General features: G+C 51.2%; 1 protein-coding gene and 1 long non-coding RNA gene across 2 annotated transcripts in view; one reads left to right on the top strand and one right to left on the bottom strand.

Moving 5' to 3' along the window:
• STXBP6 (syntaxin binding protein 6) overlaps positions 1 to 14,903 on the bottom strand; it is a 278,730-nt gene that overhangs the window by 4,851 nt on the left and 258,976 nt on the right. The window contains exon 5 of the mRNA XM_030884885.2: positions 13,981 to 14,138. Coding sequence (XP_030740745.2) covers positions 13,981 to 14,138 — 158 coding nt within the window. The remainder of the gene's footprint in view (positions 1 to 13,980; positions 14,139 to 14,903) is intronic.
• On the top strand, positions 1,487 to 3,470 carry LOC123521459. Its single transcript, XR_006679901.1, has 3 exons — positions 1,487 to 1,562; positions 2,221 to 2,316; positions 3,360 to 3,470. It is a non-coding gene; the product is annotated as an uncharacterized LOC123521459 (long non-coding RNA).

The raw sequence follows: 14,903 nt of genomic DNA, 5'->3' as shown, positions 1-14,903 counted from the left end.
GTGGCTGGCGATTCCCCCGAGGCCCCAGAAGGGCAGTGTGGGGCAAGGGTGTATGGGAACGACGACGGCCACCTGGTGCTTGCTTTAAGTGCAGAGAAGGGCACTGGTCACAGAAGTGCCCCAGGCCTGAAGCTCCAACCAAACCCTGCCCGGCGTGCGGTCAAAGCGGACACTGGAAGTCCGACTGTCCTTGGAAAAGTGACAGCCCTTTGCGTCTCCACATGGGGGGACTGTCCTTCCAATTCCTGACCCACCGTTGGCCCTGCTGGGATTGGCCGAAGTCTGAGGAGACCCTGACTGGACCCCCATCACCCTCGCCGAGCCTGGGGTATTGCTCAAGGTATTGGGTGAGTAGATTTCCTTCTTACACAGAAGCTATCTTTTCTGACCTGCCCTCCTTTTCAGGGCTAAGCAATCCTTCCTTAATCTCAGTCATGGATATTGAGGGCAAGCCTACCTGCCCCAGGTGTACCAGCCCTTTACTCATTCCTTCCTTAGAATCCCTTTGTGCCCTGTCCCTCTGTTGGGAAGAGACATTTTAAATTAGTTAGAAAACTCCTTATGTTAGGCAGGCTAGCATAGGGCTGGGGAATGTCTGTTAACGCCTGCCCAGAGGGCCAAGCTATGGAAACAAAGGAGTGGTGCACTGCACATGCTCAGAGGTTCAGGTTTCCTGCAGGGTAGGCATGGGTGGGTGTTGAACCTGGATTGGCCCACCTAAGCCAGGTGAATTCAATTCAGACAATGGGGCTGATCAGGGGTCGTCCACCACGTCTACCCATGGACTCCTTGAAAAGGAAGGAGCCCAGAGTCGAGTCGAGCGGCACCTTTTTGCATGACACTGAGCAGCTTCCAGCCAGGCTGCATGTTTGGGAGGAGTCCTATGGGTGCCATGTAAACCCGAAACTTCTCTCATAAAACTCACTTGGATTACAAACCAGGGTTCAACGTGAATTCTTTCTCGTGTGGAGCCAAGGACCGAGGTATAGCTCTAGCTCCAGAAATCTAACATAAGTATTGCCGTGACTGCGGATATATAAGGTAAGCCGGCTCCAGGAGCGGGCCCTCCCTTCCTGGTCTCACTGGTTTCGGGCACCTTCTTGACTCTTCACCTCACCACCCTTGGGAGACGGCGTGTAGCTGGAAAGGAAGCCAGGCTAAACTGCTCCGGCAACATCTGGGAGGTGGATGGCTCTCCGAAGCGACTCAGGGGGACACTCATAATGTATTGCCGCAGCCCATCCTGTTGTGTCCCTCTTCTCGCCTATTCTTGCTGGTGTTCGGGATTTTACGTCTGCCTTTCTGTGCTTGCCTTCCCAGGAGCTTGCATGCCTTTCCCAAGCTGGATTTCTGGGAGGGGGGTGGGACGCTGCCTGCAGGCCAGAGGATTGCCATTCCCAAAACCTTTTCGCATCTCAATGGTCTGTTTTGGGCTCTGGCCAGCTGGATGGCTGGGCACGCCTGAGTAAACTGTTGTTTCCTGCAGGACTCTGGCTCCCGTGGCTGGCCCTATGCTGGCTGTCCTCTAGGTCGCAAGCTGTGGCCACCATTTTCCAAACCATGTGAGTCGCCGCACCCTGGCAGCATGGGAAATGGAGCACGTGACCCGGCCAAGATGGTACCCACCCCTCCAACCACGTGGAGGGGCGGTGCCTAGATAGCTAGCTGGTTGCTTAGGCCTGGGAGTTGAATGTTTCCCTTTCCCCTCCATCCCCTTTAGCTTTCTACCAGCGTGGGTTTGTCCTTGCTACTGGCTGGCTTTCCATGGCCCAGGCCCAGGCCAAAGGCATACGGAAGCCAAGCCCGAGTAACTGTTAACTTTCACCTTCCGGTGATGCTACCTCCGGCACTTTCTGGGACAGTCCTTAATACAGCTCCGCCGCCAAGATGTTCCAGCCAGAATTTCCGATTCCTTAAAGGTTCCCTGAGCTGCCGGATAGACGTCCGTTCCCTTCAGAGATTTGAGAGTCTGCTCCTGCCGGCAGGCGTCTTTAAAGACCATGGGGCCACACCACGCAGTGGCCCCCCTAGCATGTGGTCTAGAAAACGGTTGGACCAACATGTCAGCTGCAGCAGCGACTGGTCTTCGACCCCTTCCTTGGCAGGGGGCACCCTCCTGAGGCCTCAGACTCACGGCACTCCAGACGTGCGCGCTGAGCTGCGGTTATTGACCTTGAGGCATAAGCTCTCAATTGCCTTCCTTTGTTGTGTGTTTTCTAGATGGGACTTACCCGCTCGATACCCAGGAATTGCCCCCTCGGATGTATCCTGTTCAATTGGGAAAGATTTGATCCGGAAAAGCTGGACAAACAGAAGGTGATTATGCTTTGCAACTCTATTTGGCCACAGTATGTTCTAGATAAAGGAGAATTGTGGCCAGCCAATGGTACACTCTCCCTTCCAACCCTGCAATAGCTAGAGCATTTTTGTGGTACGATGGAGAGGTTGGTGGAGATGCCCTATGTTAAAGCATTTTTCCTTTTGAGGAGCTGCAAAGATCTTCACTCCCAGTGCACCCAGGACCCCCTAAGGGACCCTGGATTTAAGGGCAACTATTACCCCAACTCTGAAACAGCCCTGACTATTCTACCTGTAGTCGAAGCAGCAGGGGAATTTGGTCCCCGGGCAATTTACAAGCCTTTTACTCTAATTGAACTCAAGCAAATTAAAAATGACTTGGGCAGTTAGCCTAACAAACCCGAACAGTACATAGAACACTTCCAGAACCTCACCCTAGCCTATGATTTAACCTGGAAGGATGTAATGGTCATACTGGACAGACTGACAGACTTTGAGAAAGAATGAGTGCTCAAAGGTGCTAGGAAGTTTGCAGAGGAGTTAACATGTGATGAATGAAAAATACCCTGTAGGGGAAACTGCTGTACCTTTAATAGACCCTGCTTGGAATCATAGTGAGCCTCAGGACAAGTGGGCACGGGAACATTTCCTGGTGTGCATCACAAGTGGACTAAAGTCAGGTAGGCAAAAGGCCATTGATTATGCCAAGGTGAAAGCGATTCACCAGGGACCTACAGAGTCTCCTGTAAGCTTTCTAGAGGGGCTAAAGGAAGCCCTAAAGAATCATACTGCTGTAGATATAGAATCCTATGGGGGCAAGTCTTGCTCAGGGACAAGTTTCTCACACAGGCTGTACCGGACATTCACAAGCAACTCCAAAAAATAGTGCAGAAGCCTGAAGGCGCTACCCTCGAGGAGATGGTTGCTTGTGCTAATACAGCCTTTCACAATAGGGAGCAGGAGGGGAGGCTCGAGCCCAGGAGAAGGATAGAAGGAAGGACAGTAGGCATGCCCAGGTATTGGCTGCACCCGATAACCGATGCCCGTTGAATGCCTCCCAGGTTTCTCAGACCTTTGAACCAGGTACCAAATGCTACATTTGTCGGCGACTGGGTCATTCGGCTAGGAATTGCCCTAACCAGAACAAGCCTCCTCAGATGCCATGTGTCCATTGCAAGCAGACTGGCCACTGGGCTGGCCTCTGTCCTAAGACCCAAAACCTGGAGGGAGGCGCCCACAGGCCAGCGTGCAGCTGATAATGGAGGAGGATTGAAGGCGCCCGGTCCGGATGGCCCAGCAGCAAGAGATAGCTGTTACTGGTCTGGAACCTAAGGTGAGCATTGATATGGCAGGAAGGTCAGTGAACTTCCTTTTAGATACTGGGGCCACCCTCTCTGTCCTTAATTCCTTCCCTGGCACCCCGTACCTGCTCCATCCTGGGAGTATCATCAGGAAAACCTGCAGTTAAACATTTTACTGAACCTCTCAGATGTCTATGGGGTAACTTCTATTTTTCTCATAGCTTCCTAGTAATCCCTGAATGTCCAGCTCCTCTCCTAGGCCGAGACATCCTGTCCAAGTTACACACCTGCATAGTCATCGGGCCTCATCCTCGTCCCTCTACAGCTTTCCAATTGTTCCTCACAGTGGAGGATGGCATTTCATCGCCACCCCAGGACAGATGAGGGCTACACAGATGATTCTACCTCAGACCCCTCACAGCCTTTAGGCCAGTAAATGCCTTTACAGTGACCAAACTCTCATGCCTGTTAGTCCCAAGATTTCTATTGATTTCCTGTGACGCTAACCTAACTTCAAGGGCACTGCCACCTTACAATCTTACCCTTGTCTCACTTAAACTGTTCACCTGTTGTCTGTTTTTCCAAAAGTTCTCAGGTTACCAAGGCCTCTGAACCAAGGGTGCCAGCTCCAGGACCACCGTCTCCTGGGCCCTAAATGGACAACCCCTTCTAACAGAGTAGGAAGGGTATGGACCCAAAACCCCACTTCACCCCCTTTGCCAGCAGGAAGTAGCTATAGATGTCGTCACCCAGTACCCCAAATATTTGGGTCCATATCTCTTCAGGGGGGAATGTTAAATAGGCTAGCGTAGGGCTGGGGGATGTCTGTTAACGCATGCCCAGAGGGCCAAGCTACGGAAACAAAGGAGTGGCACACTGCGTGGTGGGCACTGAACCTGGATTGGCCCACCTAGGCCAGGTAAATTCAATTCAGCCAATGGGGTCAGTCAGGGGTCGTCTACCACCCCTCCCCATGGAATCCTTGTAAAGGCAGGAGCCCAGAGTCCAGTGACACTTTTTTGCATGACACTGAGCAGCTTTGGGAGGAGTCCTATGGGTGCCATGTAAACCCGAAACTTCTAACTCTCATAAAGCTCACTTGGATCACAGACCAGGCTTCGGCATGAATTCTTTCTTGTGTGGAGCCAAGGACAGGTATAGATCTAGCTCCAGAGAGATCTAACACTTACACCTTACTTCACCCAACCTGGAAGAACTGGCCCTACAGAACTCATTGCTTCCCAATGTTAATCCATCATACAATGCCTCCTTTCTAACAACCTCATTACTCTTACTCACTCTCCCTTCAACACTCCAATCTTACCAGTAAAAAACCAAATGGTCCAGGACCTGTGCCTCATTAATGAAGCTATTATCTCCATACACCCAGTAGCTCCCGACCTCTATACTCCCCTGTCCCACAATCTCCCTTCCACCATACCTTTTCCCACCATCCCCTTAACCCAGCTTGTCAACATTCCTTTGCCTTTACCTGTAGCCCCTCCTAAAAGATTGAAAGCAGACACAGCCCAACTCCCTTAACTTCTCTCTCCCTCCACGACACACTTCTCATTCCACTGCTATCTGTTTAACCCTGTGTCCCACCCCCACCATTCCGTTTAACTGTAAGTCAAAGCTGCCTTTAACAAACTCCTATAGGTCCTCATTCACCCCCACCCCTGCCAAACCTTTTTTACTCTACACAGGCAAAAAACAAGGTATAGCAGTTGGAATCCTGGCTCAGGCCCTGGGGCCTGCTCTATCCCCTATAGCTTGTCTGTCTAAGCATCTAAATATGACAATCAGAAGTTGGCAACCCTGCCTCCGGGCCCTGACGGCAGCCACCTAAAGAGCCCTAAAGTTAACCTGGGGAAAGCCTGTCCCCACAGGCTGCAGGACCTCCTCTCACACTGAGTCCTGTCTTTGCTGTCTCCAAGCCGCTTGCAGGAAATCTATCTCATGTTTATCGAAAACCCTAACATAACTGAGCCAGGCTCCCTCTTTAAACCCAGCAACCCTCTTGCTTCAGCTCCTAGACTCGCTAGAATTTAACAGTTACTCCTGCCCCAGGCAGTTGAGGAACTAACACTGCCCCACCCAGACTTTCTGATCAACCGTATCCTAACCCAGATCTAACTTTGTTTATTGATGGCAGTTCTGTCGTAAATGCCCAGGGGCCATGGCAGGCTGCATACACTGTCCTCTCACTTGACCAAGTCTGGAAAGCTGCATGCCTCCCAATAAAAACTACTTCTCAAAAAGCGAAACTTGTTGCTCTCACTCGAGCTCCCTATCTAGCTAAAGGAAAAAACAGCTAATGCATATTCTAATTATGCGTTCCTTATAGTTCACTGTCATGCCACTATCTGGAAGGAGTGGGGATTTTCTGACTACCAAAGGGTCCCCCATAGTAAACGGTAAATTAATAGTTTTAATTAATTAATCTCTTACAGGCTCTTCAGCTGCCAGCAAAAGTAGCCATCATCCATCGCAAAAAAACACCACCCTGATTACTCTTGTCTCCCTCCAAAGGCAGTTAACATCCTTAGCACGAGTCACCCTACAAAACCGCCAAGTTCTTGACTTATTAACAGCAGATAAAAGAGGAACGTGCATGTTTCTAAATAAAGAATGTTGTTATTATATTAATGAACCGAGCATAATTAAACAAAATATTAAGGTGCTCCGCACCATGGCCAATCAAATCAGGACACGTCAGTGAACCACCACCAGCTTCTCATGGTTTTAAAATCCTGCCATGGCCTGGGTTAGGCCCCTCATCTGGCCTCTGATAATAATCTGTGTACTTTTGCTTTTAGCTCTTTGTGTGTTTAGATTCTTGCAGGAACGGATGTAAGATATCTCCAACCTGACCTTCAATCAGCTTCTTCACCCTTACAGTTCATGGCCTACCAGCCCAGCCCCCAAAACTTCCAACTCTTAATCCCCTTCTTCGACCTATCTCAGCAGGAAGTAGTTAAGACAGAATATATCGCCCCATTTCCAATATTAAGAAGTTTGGAATGTTGGGTCGAGTTGGAACTAGGCAGCCCCCATTTGGACTAAGCTGAAGCAGGTTCGGGCCCTGCACGTCCCAGAGGTCAGCAGCAGTCAGCGCCAGAGAAGATAACAGGTGAAACCTGATGTTCCCTGTTCAAAGAAAGCCTCCAGGAGTCAACAAGCAATTCTCCCAGTCTCCAGACCCCATATGCTAATTGCCATACATTCCTCACCACCCCTTTAAAACCCTCGCCCCAGCTGCTGAGCATGACTTCCCTGACCTGTTGGCCTAGGTCACGGAACCTCGTCCAGGAGCCCCCTAACCCCTAATCAAGCTCTTACTGCTTCTGCTCTCCCTTGTCCCGCCAGTTATGCCCGTCTTCCTCCCTGTTCTTCAGTTCCGCCTTTACACTGACATCTCAAAGTATTAGAAATCAACAGATATACAATCTGCAACAACCCATTCAATACACAGCCTGGACATTCAACCAAGTCCAAAGCCCTTGGCAACCACATTATGTTCCTGAGGAGGGCTGGACAACAGACCAAATCTAGACCTCGGTGTACCACTCCTCCCACTGGAAGGAAAAATGCAGCCCGCTGAAAGGCTAAACCCAAAATACAAAACCCACTGCCATCCATTTCAACTCAGAGCGACCCTGTTGGATAGAGCTCTGCCCTCCCGGCAATACTGACCCATCATCACAACCCTGTAGGACAGGGTAGAACTGGCCCTGTGAGTTTCTGAGACTAACGCTTTATGGGAGTAGAAAGTCCCATCTTTCTCCCTTGGAGTGGCTGGTGTTTTCGAACTGCAGATCTTGCGGCTAACAGCCCAATGCATAACCACTAGGCCACCAGGGCTCCTCGCTCCGCTAATCGGCCCCCTTAATTGTGACTTTTGTTGACGAGTTCTATGTGGCCATGACAACGAATTACTGCACCCTGCCTAGAAGTAGAGCCCTGTGGGAGAGCAGACGGTGTCTGAATAGGGTAAAGAATGACGAAGGGTAGAGACATGCCCGACCTCTGCTTTGTGGCACCAGGAAAGCCCAAGGAGGTCAGTTACAGCCCCTCCCTGCTGTGAGCTCCGTGGTAGTCTTCAGCCCATCTCAACCACATGCAGGGTACTTTCCTCCAACCTAACCCAGAGTACCTTCGCCCTTCCCCTCTGGAAGGCTTTGCAGGAGGAGGTAGCATTCTGGGGCCGCCACCTCTGTTAGGTGACCAGCCAAAGCAGCATGGCTGCTGCTCTCACAAGTTGTGCACCTGGGCCAGGCAACAAGTGGGCCCTCATGCTGCTGAGTTAATTTCTCCCCAAGAGGAAGTGAGTCCTAAAGTGGTTAACATACTTGGCTAACGTAATCAAAAGGTGGGCAGTTTGGGTCCACGCATAGGCACCTCAGAGGAAACAGCTGGTGATTGCTGAAAAACCAGCCTTTGAAAACCCTACTTGGACACACACATCCACCTGCAGGGTCACCCTGAGTTGGAACAACTCAATGGATACTGGTAATGAGAAGCCTCCCGTGAAGGAGCTCCTGGTGCCTCTGCCCAGGGAAGCCAGTCTAAGTGGAAGATGCCCTCCAGACTCCATGGAGCAGTGAGGACAATGTGAGTCCCCAGTGTGTCTAGGCGGAGGCACGTTGTGTTGTTGGTTTATGCCAAGAATGGCGGAAGTGGTAACATCTGACCTCAAAGTTGATAGTCCAGGGACCAGGGTGAGTGACAGCACAAGCAAAACCCTGTCTCACCCCAGATCTGTCCCCTCTGCCAAGCCTCAGTCTGTCTTGCTGCTGTATAGCCTCCACGTCTTGCCTTGCCTCTCGTCTTTGCACATTATCCAGGAGCACATAGCACTCAAATCCAGCCTGACAGTGAAGGGCTGGGCATAATGAATACCAACCACATGTATTTGATCTGTGCTGCTGTCCCGGAAGTCACGAGCTGTTAACCTTGAACGAATGGGCGCATGCCAATTCACCCACAGCATTCATCTGCAGTAGCAGCTGTGTTGCTGTTCAAACCAGGGCCCGGGCACCTCAAGGGTGCATCTGGAAGGGAGCTCGCCCCACAAAAAGGGCAGCTCAGCCAGGAAGGGCTAGGGCCAACTCAGCCTCATGGAAACATCCCCATGGATTGGATGGGCATTGTTAGGAGTTGATTGGGATCTCCTGAAAAGATAGGTTGGACTCCTATAACCCTAGTCCTACCAGTGAATGGAACCTTCTTTTGAAATTGTTTCTTTGAAGATGGAATTAGTTAACATGAAGGAGAAGGGTGAACCCTAATGCAGTGACTACTGTTTGTTGAAAGAGGAAAAGAGACACAAATACAGAGAGAGAAATCGGTTGTGGGAAGATGGTGGTAGACATTGGATAGATGCTGTCAGAAGTCCAGGGATGCCTGCAGTTACCAAAAGAGCAAAGACATTGCCTTGGTGCCTTCTGAGACAGACAGCATGGCCTTTCCAACACCCTAGATTGGGATGTCTGGCTTCCAGAAATGGGAGAAAATGATTGTTTCTTGTCTTAAGCACCCTATCCACCCTGAATTTGGTATTTCGTTTTGGTAGCCCTCAGGAATCAAATACAGCTGTTTTTCTCTTTGAGGTATTTTTGCAGAGAATAGCATCCTATGCCTGTCACCTAGTTCTTTTCTTTTTAATAATCTCCCGTGAATGAGGGGGCTTAGGGTACAGAAGGCGAGCGTGGTCATGTAGGAAGAGCACGGGATGAAACAAGGTCCTGCCGCTCTGGTGCGGCTGCGCTCCTGCTAGAAGTGAGCTGCGTGCCTGTGTGCTTTGACGTCACTGCTCCGTCACTCACTTTCCTCACAAGCCAGGGGCCTTGCTGTTGTCAGGTCCTGGCCCATAGCAACCCCGTGGCAACAGAGCCCAGCACTGCCTCATCCTGGTGCCTGGTCCCGCCTTATCCTCATGGCTGGTGTTCTGCTGTCACAGCCCACTGTTGCCCCCACGGAGTCAATCCACCTCCGTGAGGGCCTTCCTCTTATTCATATCCGGTTAGCATTCTTATTGCACAATAATAATACCACCATTATCATTACCACAGGAGGTCTCTGTGCATGTGTGTGTGGGGCAGGGGCTGGCATTTGAAGCGGCCTGGGCTCTTCTGGCTCAGAGACCCCTGTCATTGTGACAAGCAGGGACAGACACAGCCACTCTCCTCTAGAGAGCTGAAAAATGTCCCTCTCCCTTCCTTCCCACACAAATGTAGGCGTCTGCAGAACATGGCAGATGAACACTCCTGTCTGTGAGAAATGCCCGCGGAGGCTGCCGTGCTGTGGAGGATGAGCTGCCGGCTGACTCACGGCCTGTGGCGGGGCCGCCAGGGTGCGGCACACTCTGCCAGGCTGCGAGCAGACCCACTTCCGTGGCTCAGCTGCACTTGCCGAAGGGCTGGGGCTGTGCCCAGACCACAGCTCAGGAAGGAACCCTGCTTCGTTACACAGGGTTAGATGGAGAGGGAGCAGGGTGTGTGCGCGTGCGTGCATGTGTGCTCATGAGTGCATGTATGTGTGTGGGTGTTGAGGGGAGGATCATTTTCCATCGCCTCCATGGGATAAAGCACCCAAGCACCAGGATGTCCGTGTCATGTAAAATGGTCCATTGGTTACTATACCTGGGGTCCTCTGGGAGTCCTGAGAAAAGCTAGAGGGCCAAAGGTCCTTGTCTAGTGCGATCTGAAAAGGTGTGCCCTGCTCTCTCTCTCTCCACTTGAGTTTGGATGCCCTGCCCTCATTCCACCAGGGAATGCCAAGAACTTGTCACCTGGAAATGTCCCCTTCAGCTTGGAACATGACCACATGTACTGCGGGGTTTCTTTTTTTTGCAAACACAGCCCACTCGTATGAGTCTGCAGAGCCCTGGGGCTCCACTGGGAGCCTCCCTGTGCCAGCAGGCCTCTAGGCCAGTGAAATGACAGTTTCATGGTCAACCCCGCCTCTATGCGCACCAATCAGGAGTCCAAGTCCCCAGGAAAGTAGCCACATCTTATTTAAAGAGCTCAACCTGCTCGTGAGGAAGGCTGCCAGCGTGGGGCTGATTCATAAGTGCACATCCCACTTTTAGAAACCAGCAAATGTGGCGGTAGCATGGTCTTGGTCTCTCACACGGACAGACACTCTCAACCTCTACCCTTTGCCCCGGGAACATCTGCAGGACGGGGAACCAAAGCAGCCTGACTCTCCCGCCCCAGCCCTCTCCGCTGAAAGCAGGCAACTGGCCATGTGTTTCTCCCAGCGGTCAAGTCCACAGGCCCTGGGCCTTTTGTGGCCCTACCTCACAGGCCTTTCCCTGGGTTTAGGAGCTGCTCTCTATTCGACAGTGTTGGCCTTGAGCAGAAGGCCCTTCCACCCCACCTGCCATTTGAGTTTCAAAGACTCAAAACTCTTACCTCCCATCCTTCTTTCTCCGTGTGCTGGGGAACCCTCATTTACCGGTAACACTTCCAAACTACAGTGCTCATATGGTGACTGAATAGGGGAGGCTCAGCACGAACTATCTTTATGGGAACAGTAACTATGAACCAGTCACCAGTAAGCCCATCCCCACCTGTGGCGAGCTCATGCCTGTCAGAGTAGAACTCTGATTTTAGCAGTAGAACTGTGTTAGCTGACTTTTCAGAAGTGGACCATTGGGTCACTTGGGCTGGCTTAGAAATCCCAACCTTCCATTTTAGCAGCCCAACACAGTTTGTACAACTCAGGGAAGGGCATCGTCACACTGGTAGTTAACTTAGCTGTACATGTGCCTGGTGCTGTTCCTATAGGTTGATAGGATTGAACTCATTCAGTTCTTTGAGCACCCTGGGAGGCAGGTACTATAGTGAATTAATCCTACTGTACTGATGAGGAAACTGGGACTTAGAGAAATTAAGCACTTGTCCAAAGGCCCTGAGCTAGTAAAGGACAGAGCTGGATTCAAACATCAGATGCTTATCACCATAACTATATCATATTGGGGGGAAAAATGAGGAGCTGATGCCAGGGGCTTAGGTAGAGAGCAAATGTTTTGAGAATGATGAGGGCCATGAATGTACAAATGCGCTTTACACAGCTGATGTATGTATGGATTGTGATGAGTTGTATGAGCCCCGAATAAAACGATTAAAATAAAGACAAAACTATACCATATTGCCTTTCCAACTTCCTAAGAAACCTGGTCATGCTATCAGGGAAACAGGATGCTGGGCCAAAGACTCTGGCCATCTGGTTTGGTTATTCAACCCAGGGTTTGCACAATGCAATCCCCTCCGAGGGGGAGATCTACATGGATGACCTCCAAGTATTGTTTGCTCCACCTGTAGGAAGAGTCATTTTGCAACCTTCCTCGGCAGCCTGGCTCATGGTTTGTCCATTATCCTAGACTCTTGCTTCAGCAGACTTTTATCAGTGTACTATCTATTGTTCAAGGCCAGGGGCTACCTGGACCATCACCCTTCCCAGACTTGGAGACAGGACTCCAGTTATTCCCCTTAACCTTCTCTTCCCCAACACTGCCAGTGAAATGCTCCCCCAGATTGCTTTGCCTATTCTGTTTAAATCACAAGGGGCTGCTGTTTCTGGAGTGCTAGCACCTCCTCCCTGCAAACACAAAAGCTGAAGCAGAGAGGGAGGGGCAAGGGGACCTCACATCTGCGCTTCACTCCCTCTGGGAGGCTCTGGCGTCCAGCAAGGTGGCTTTGTGTCCTCAGCAGAAGTGGGATCTTCCGTTGAAGCAAATGAATTGGGCAACCCCTCCTATCCCCTACCCCCTCCAAAAGCGAACAGAACAGCACATGAAGGTCACAGCCACAAGAGGCCAGCACCAGTCACCAGGAGCCCTTGTTTCTGGAAACCGAAATTTGAATCTCTAGCCAGAAAAGAACTGCCCTTTGATCTGAAGCACAGGAAGAGTAATAAATCCTCCTTATCTCGGGGGGCCTCTCTTCCCTTTGGTTTGTGGCAGCCTGCAGAGAGTTGGCTGCCAATAAAAAGTGCCCTTTCCCACCCTGAAAGGTGCTGCTCTTGATAATTGTGCAAATGCCCATGTGCACTGGGGATATGGCAGCTACCGAATTCTGAGGCAGGAGGGAATCTTGCAGCTCCAGCCCTATCAGCTTTGGGGTTCCAAAATGAAGGTCCTGAAATAATAACCGCTCAGCAGATGGGGTGCTCTTTGCCCTGGGCTGACATGCTTGCTTTGCATGCACCCACGAGACAGGAACACAGGACGCTGGCTCAGGGAGGGGGCGGGGCAACAAGTGAAAGCAAGCAGGTCCTCAAGTCCTCTCCGGGTTCTTTTCAGCACTGGCCAAGGGAAACCCCCTCTCTTCCTCTTTTATTTGCTTTGAATGTTATCCTCTTCTTTCCTGAGCTTCTAGGCGGGAAAATAGAGGTGGGCCCCATTTCCCAAACATCCACCGTCAGAGACAGGGATGCGGTCATGCGAGAGGTAATCAGAGGCCCAGGCCAGCATCTTTCAGGTTCAGGTGCTTGTTGGGTCGCAGATAGGAGTGATGTGAGAGGGCCAAGAAGGCTTGCTTTTGCCTTTCCCTTCACGGCAAACATGCTGCAAGACAGCTTCCTGGCACCATGTGGCTGTCGTCAGGTGCCGTCCAGTAGGTTCTGACTCACAGCGACCCAACGGCAACAGAATAAAATACCACCCGCTTCTGTGCCATGTTCACAACTGTTCTCATGGTTGAGCCCATGCTGTGGCCCCTGGGTCAATCCACCTGGTTGCAGGCGGTGGCAACTAGACACTCCTGGTGAGGGGTGGTTCAAACCTGTCAATCACATAGCAGCCTGGTGATTGCTCCTGGATGTCATCAGCCTTTTGTATGACAGCGAGGGGCTCTGGGAACGGAACCTCTCTGCCCTTCCACCTTCCTGGGGGGCACCTGCTCCTGCTGCGTTGCCACCGACCTTGGATCCACATGACTGAACCCACTGGTCGGTGATCTCCCTGTTTCCTGGTTCACTGTTCTGCGTCACTGGTGTGGTGGCTAAGCAAGTCTGGGAAGGGACTGATGGACTAGCATTGAACTCGTGGACTTAAGTTGGGATGCCTTCTTGAGATGTAATTGCTTCTTGATCTAAAGCTCTTTCCTATATACCTATCTATGAATGTCACTTGATTTGTTTCACTAGCCAACCTGGCCGAACACAGAAGCCTTCCTCTTTTATGGCTGCCCCTAGATTTTATCAAGCAGGATGTCTTTCTCCAGGGAATGGTCTCTCCTGAAGACACGTCTGAGGTACCTGAGATGAAGTCCGCGCCCTGCTTGCCTCTAAGGGGCATTCTGGCTGTACCTCTTGGCACCAGTGTGCCGCCAAGTCCAGAGCTGGGAGCTCAGCCTGGCCCTGCCGGGCTTACCTTGTGCGCAGTTTCCGCAAACTGCTGGGCGCTGTTCTTCATGTCTTCCGTCTTCTCTTCTGCTCGGCCTAAGCGCTCCCCACGCTCGTTCAAGGCCTGGCTCGCTTTCTGTACCGCGCTGGTCACACTGTCAGCAGCTGAATGGAGGATGCTGTTTCCTGAGAAGAAGAAACAAGGGAAAGTAAGCAAAGCCATCGTAGGTTCTGCTGACCGACAGTGACCAGACCCTTCGAGTCCCCTCTATCTAACAACAAGCAGAGCACATTCCAGAAGGGCCTCTTGGGTCTAGGAAACAGGGTACCTGTGTCTCCAGGTGGTCTGACTCACTCTGACTGCAGGGTCTGGGCACATGCTGAACACGGCTTTCCTGGTCCCATCAGGGAAACCTTGGTTGTTCCCATTCTGCCGGTGTCCGCTCCAGGGAGGGTCAAGACAAAGCAGTCCACCCGGGCTTAGGACTTGGCACACACAGGCAACTGGGAACCCTGACAGAGCCTTGACTCCATCAGCTTCCAGGAGACGGAGATGGATCTCGGGAACATTTCCATCTGCTCTGGGATTTAGGTCAACAACAATGGAAAACCTGGGGCCATAGAACTTGGCCAGATATAATGCTCTGGATACTTTCCAACTCGTCCCTTCCATGTTACCCTTTCTCCTAGCGATAAGCAACGCCTCAAATATATGACATCATGTACAAAGCTGTGAATTAGTCTCAAAGGTTAGAGTAAATGCATCAGCTACCAGCCTTAACGCCGGTGCATGGCTCAGTGTGCTGGGTCTCCATGCTGCTGATTTCAAGCAGATGAAGCATGGACTTCAGAGAAAAAGCATTTCTTCATTTTGCACTTAAGAAGGTTGAAGAAGAAGAAGAGGAGGAGGAGGAGGAGGAGGAGGAAGAGGAGAAGTAGAAGAAGAAGAGG

This window comes from Echinops telfairi, unplaced genomic scaffold (assembly GCF_000313985.2).
Source record: "Echinops telfairi isolate 266 unplaced genomic scaffold, ASM31398v2 ScPeMD7_18;HRSCAF=68, whole genome shotgun sequence".
Lineage (NCBI taxonomy): Eukaryota > Metazoa > Chordata > Mammalia > Afrosoricida > Tenrecidae > Echinops > Echinops telfairi.
Note: the sequence above shows the minus strand (reverse complement) of the source record. Positions and strands in the feature narration are given on the sequence as shown.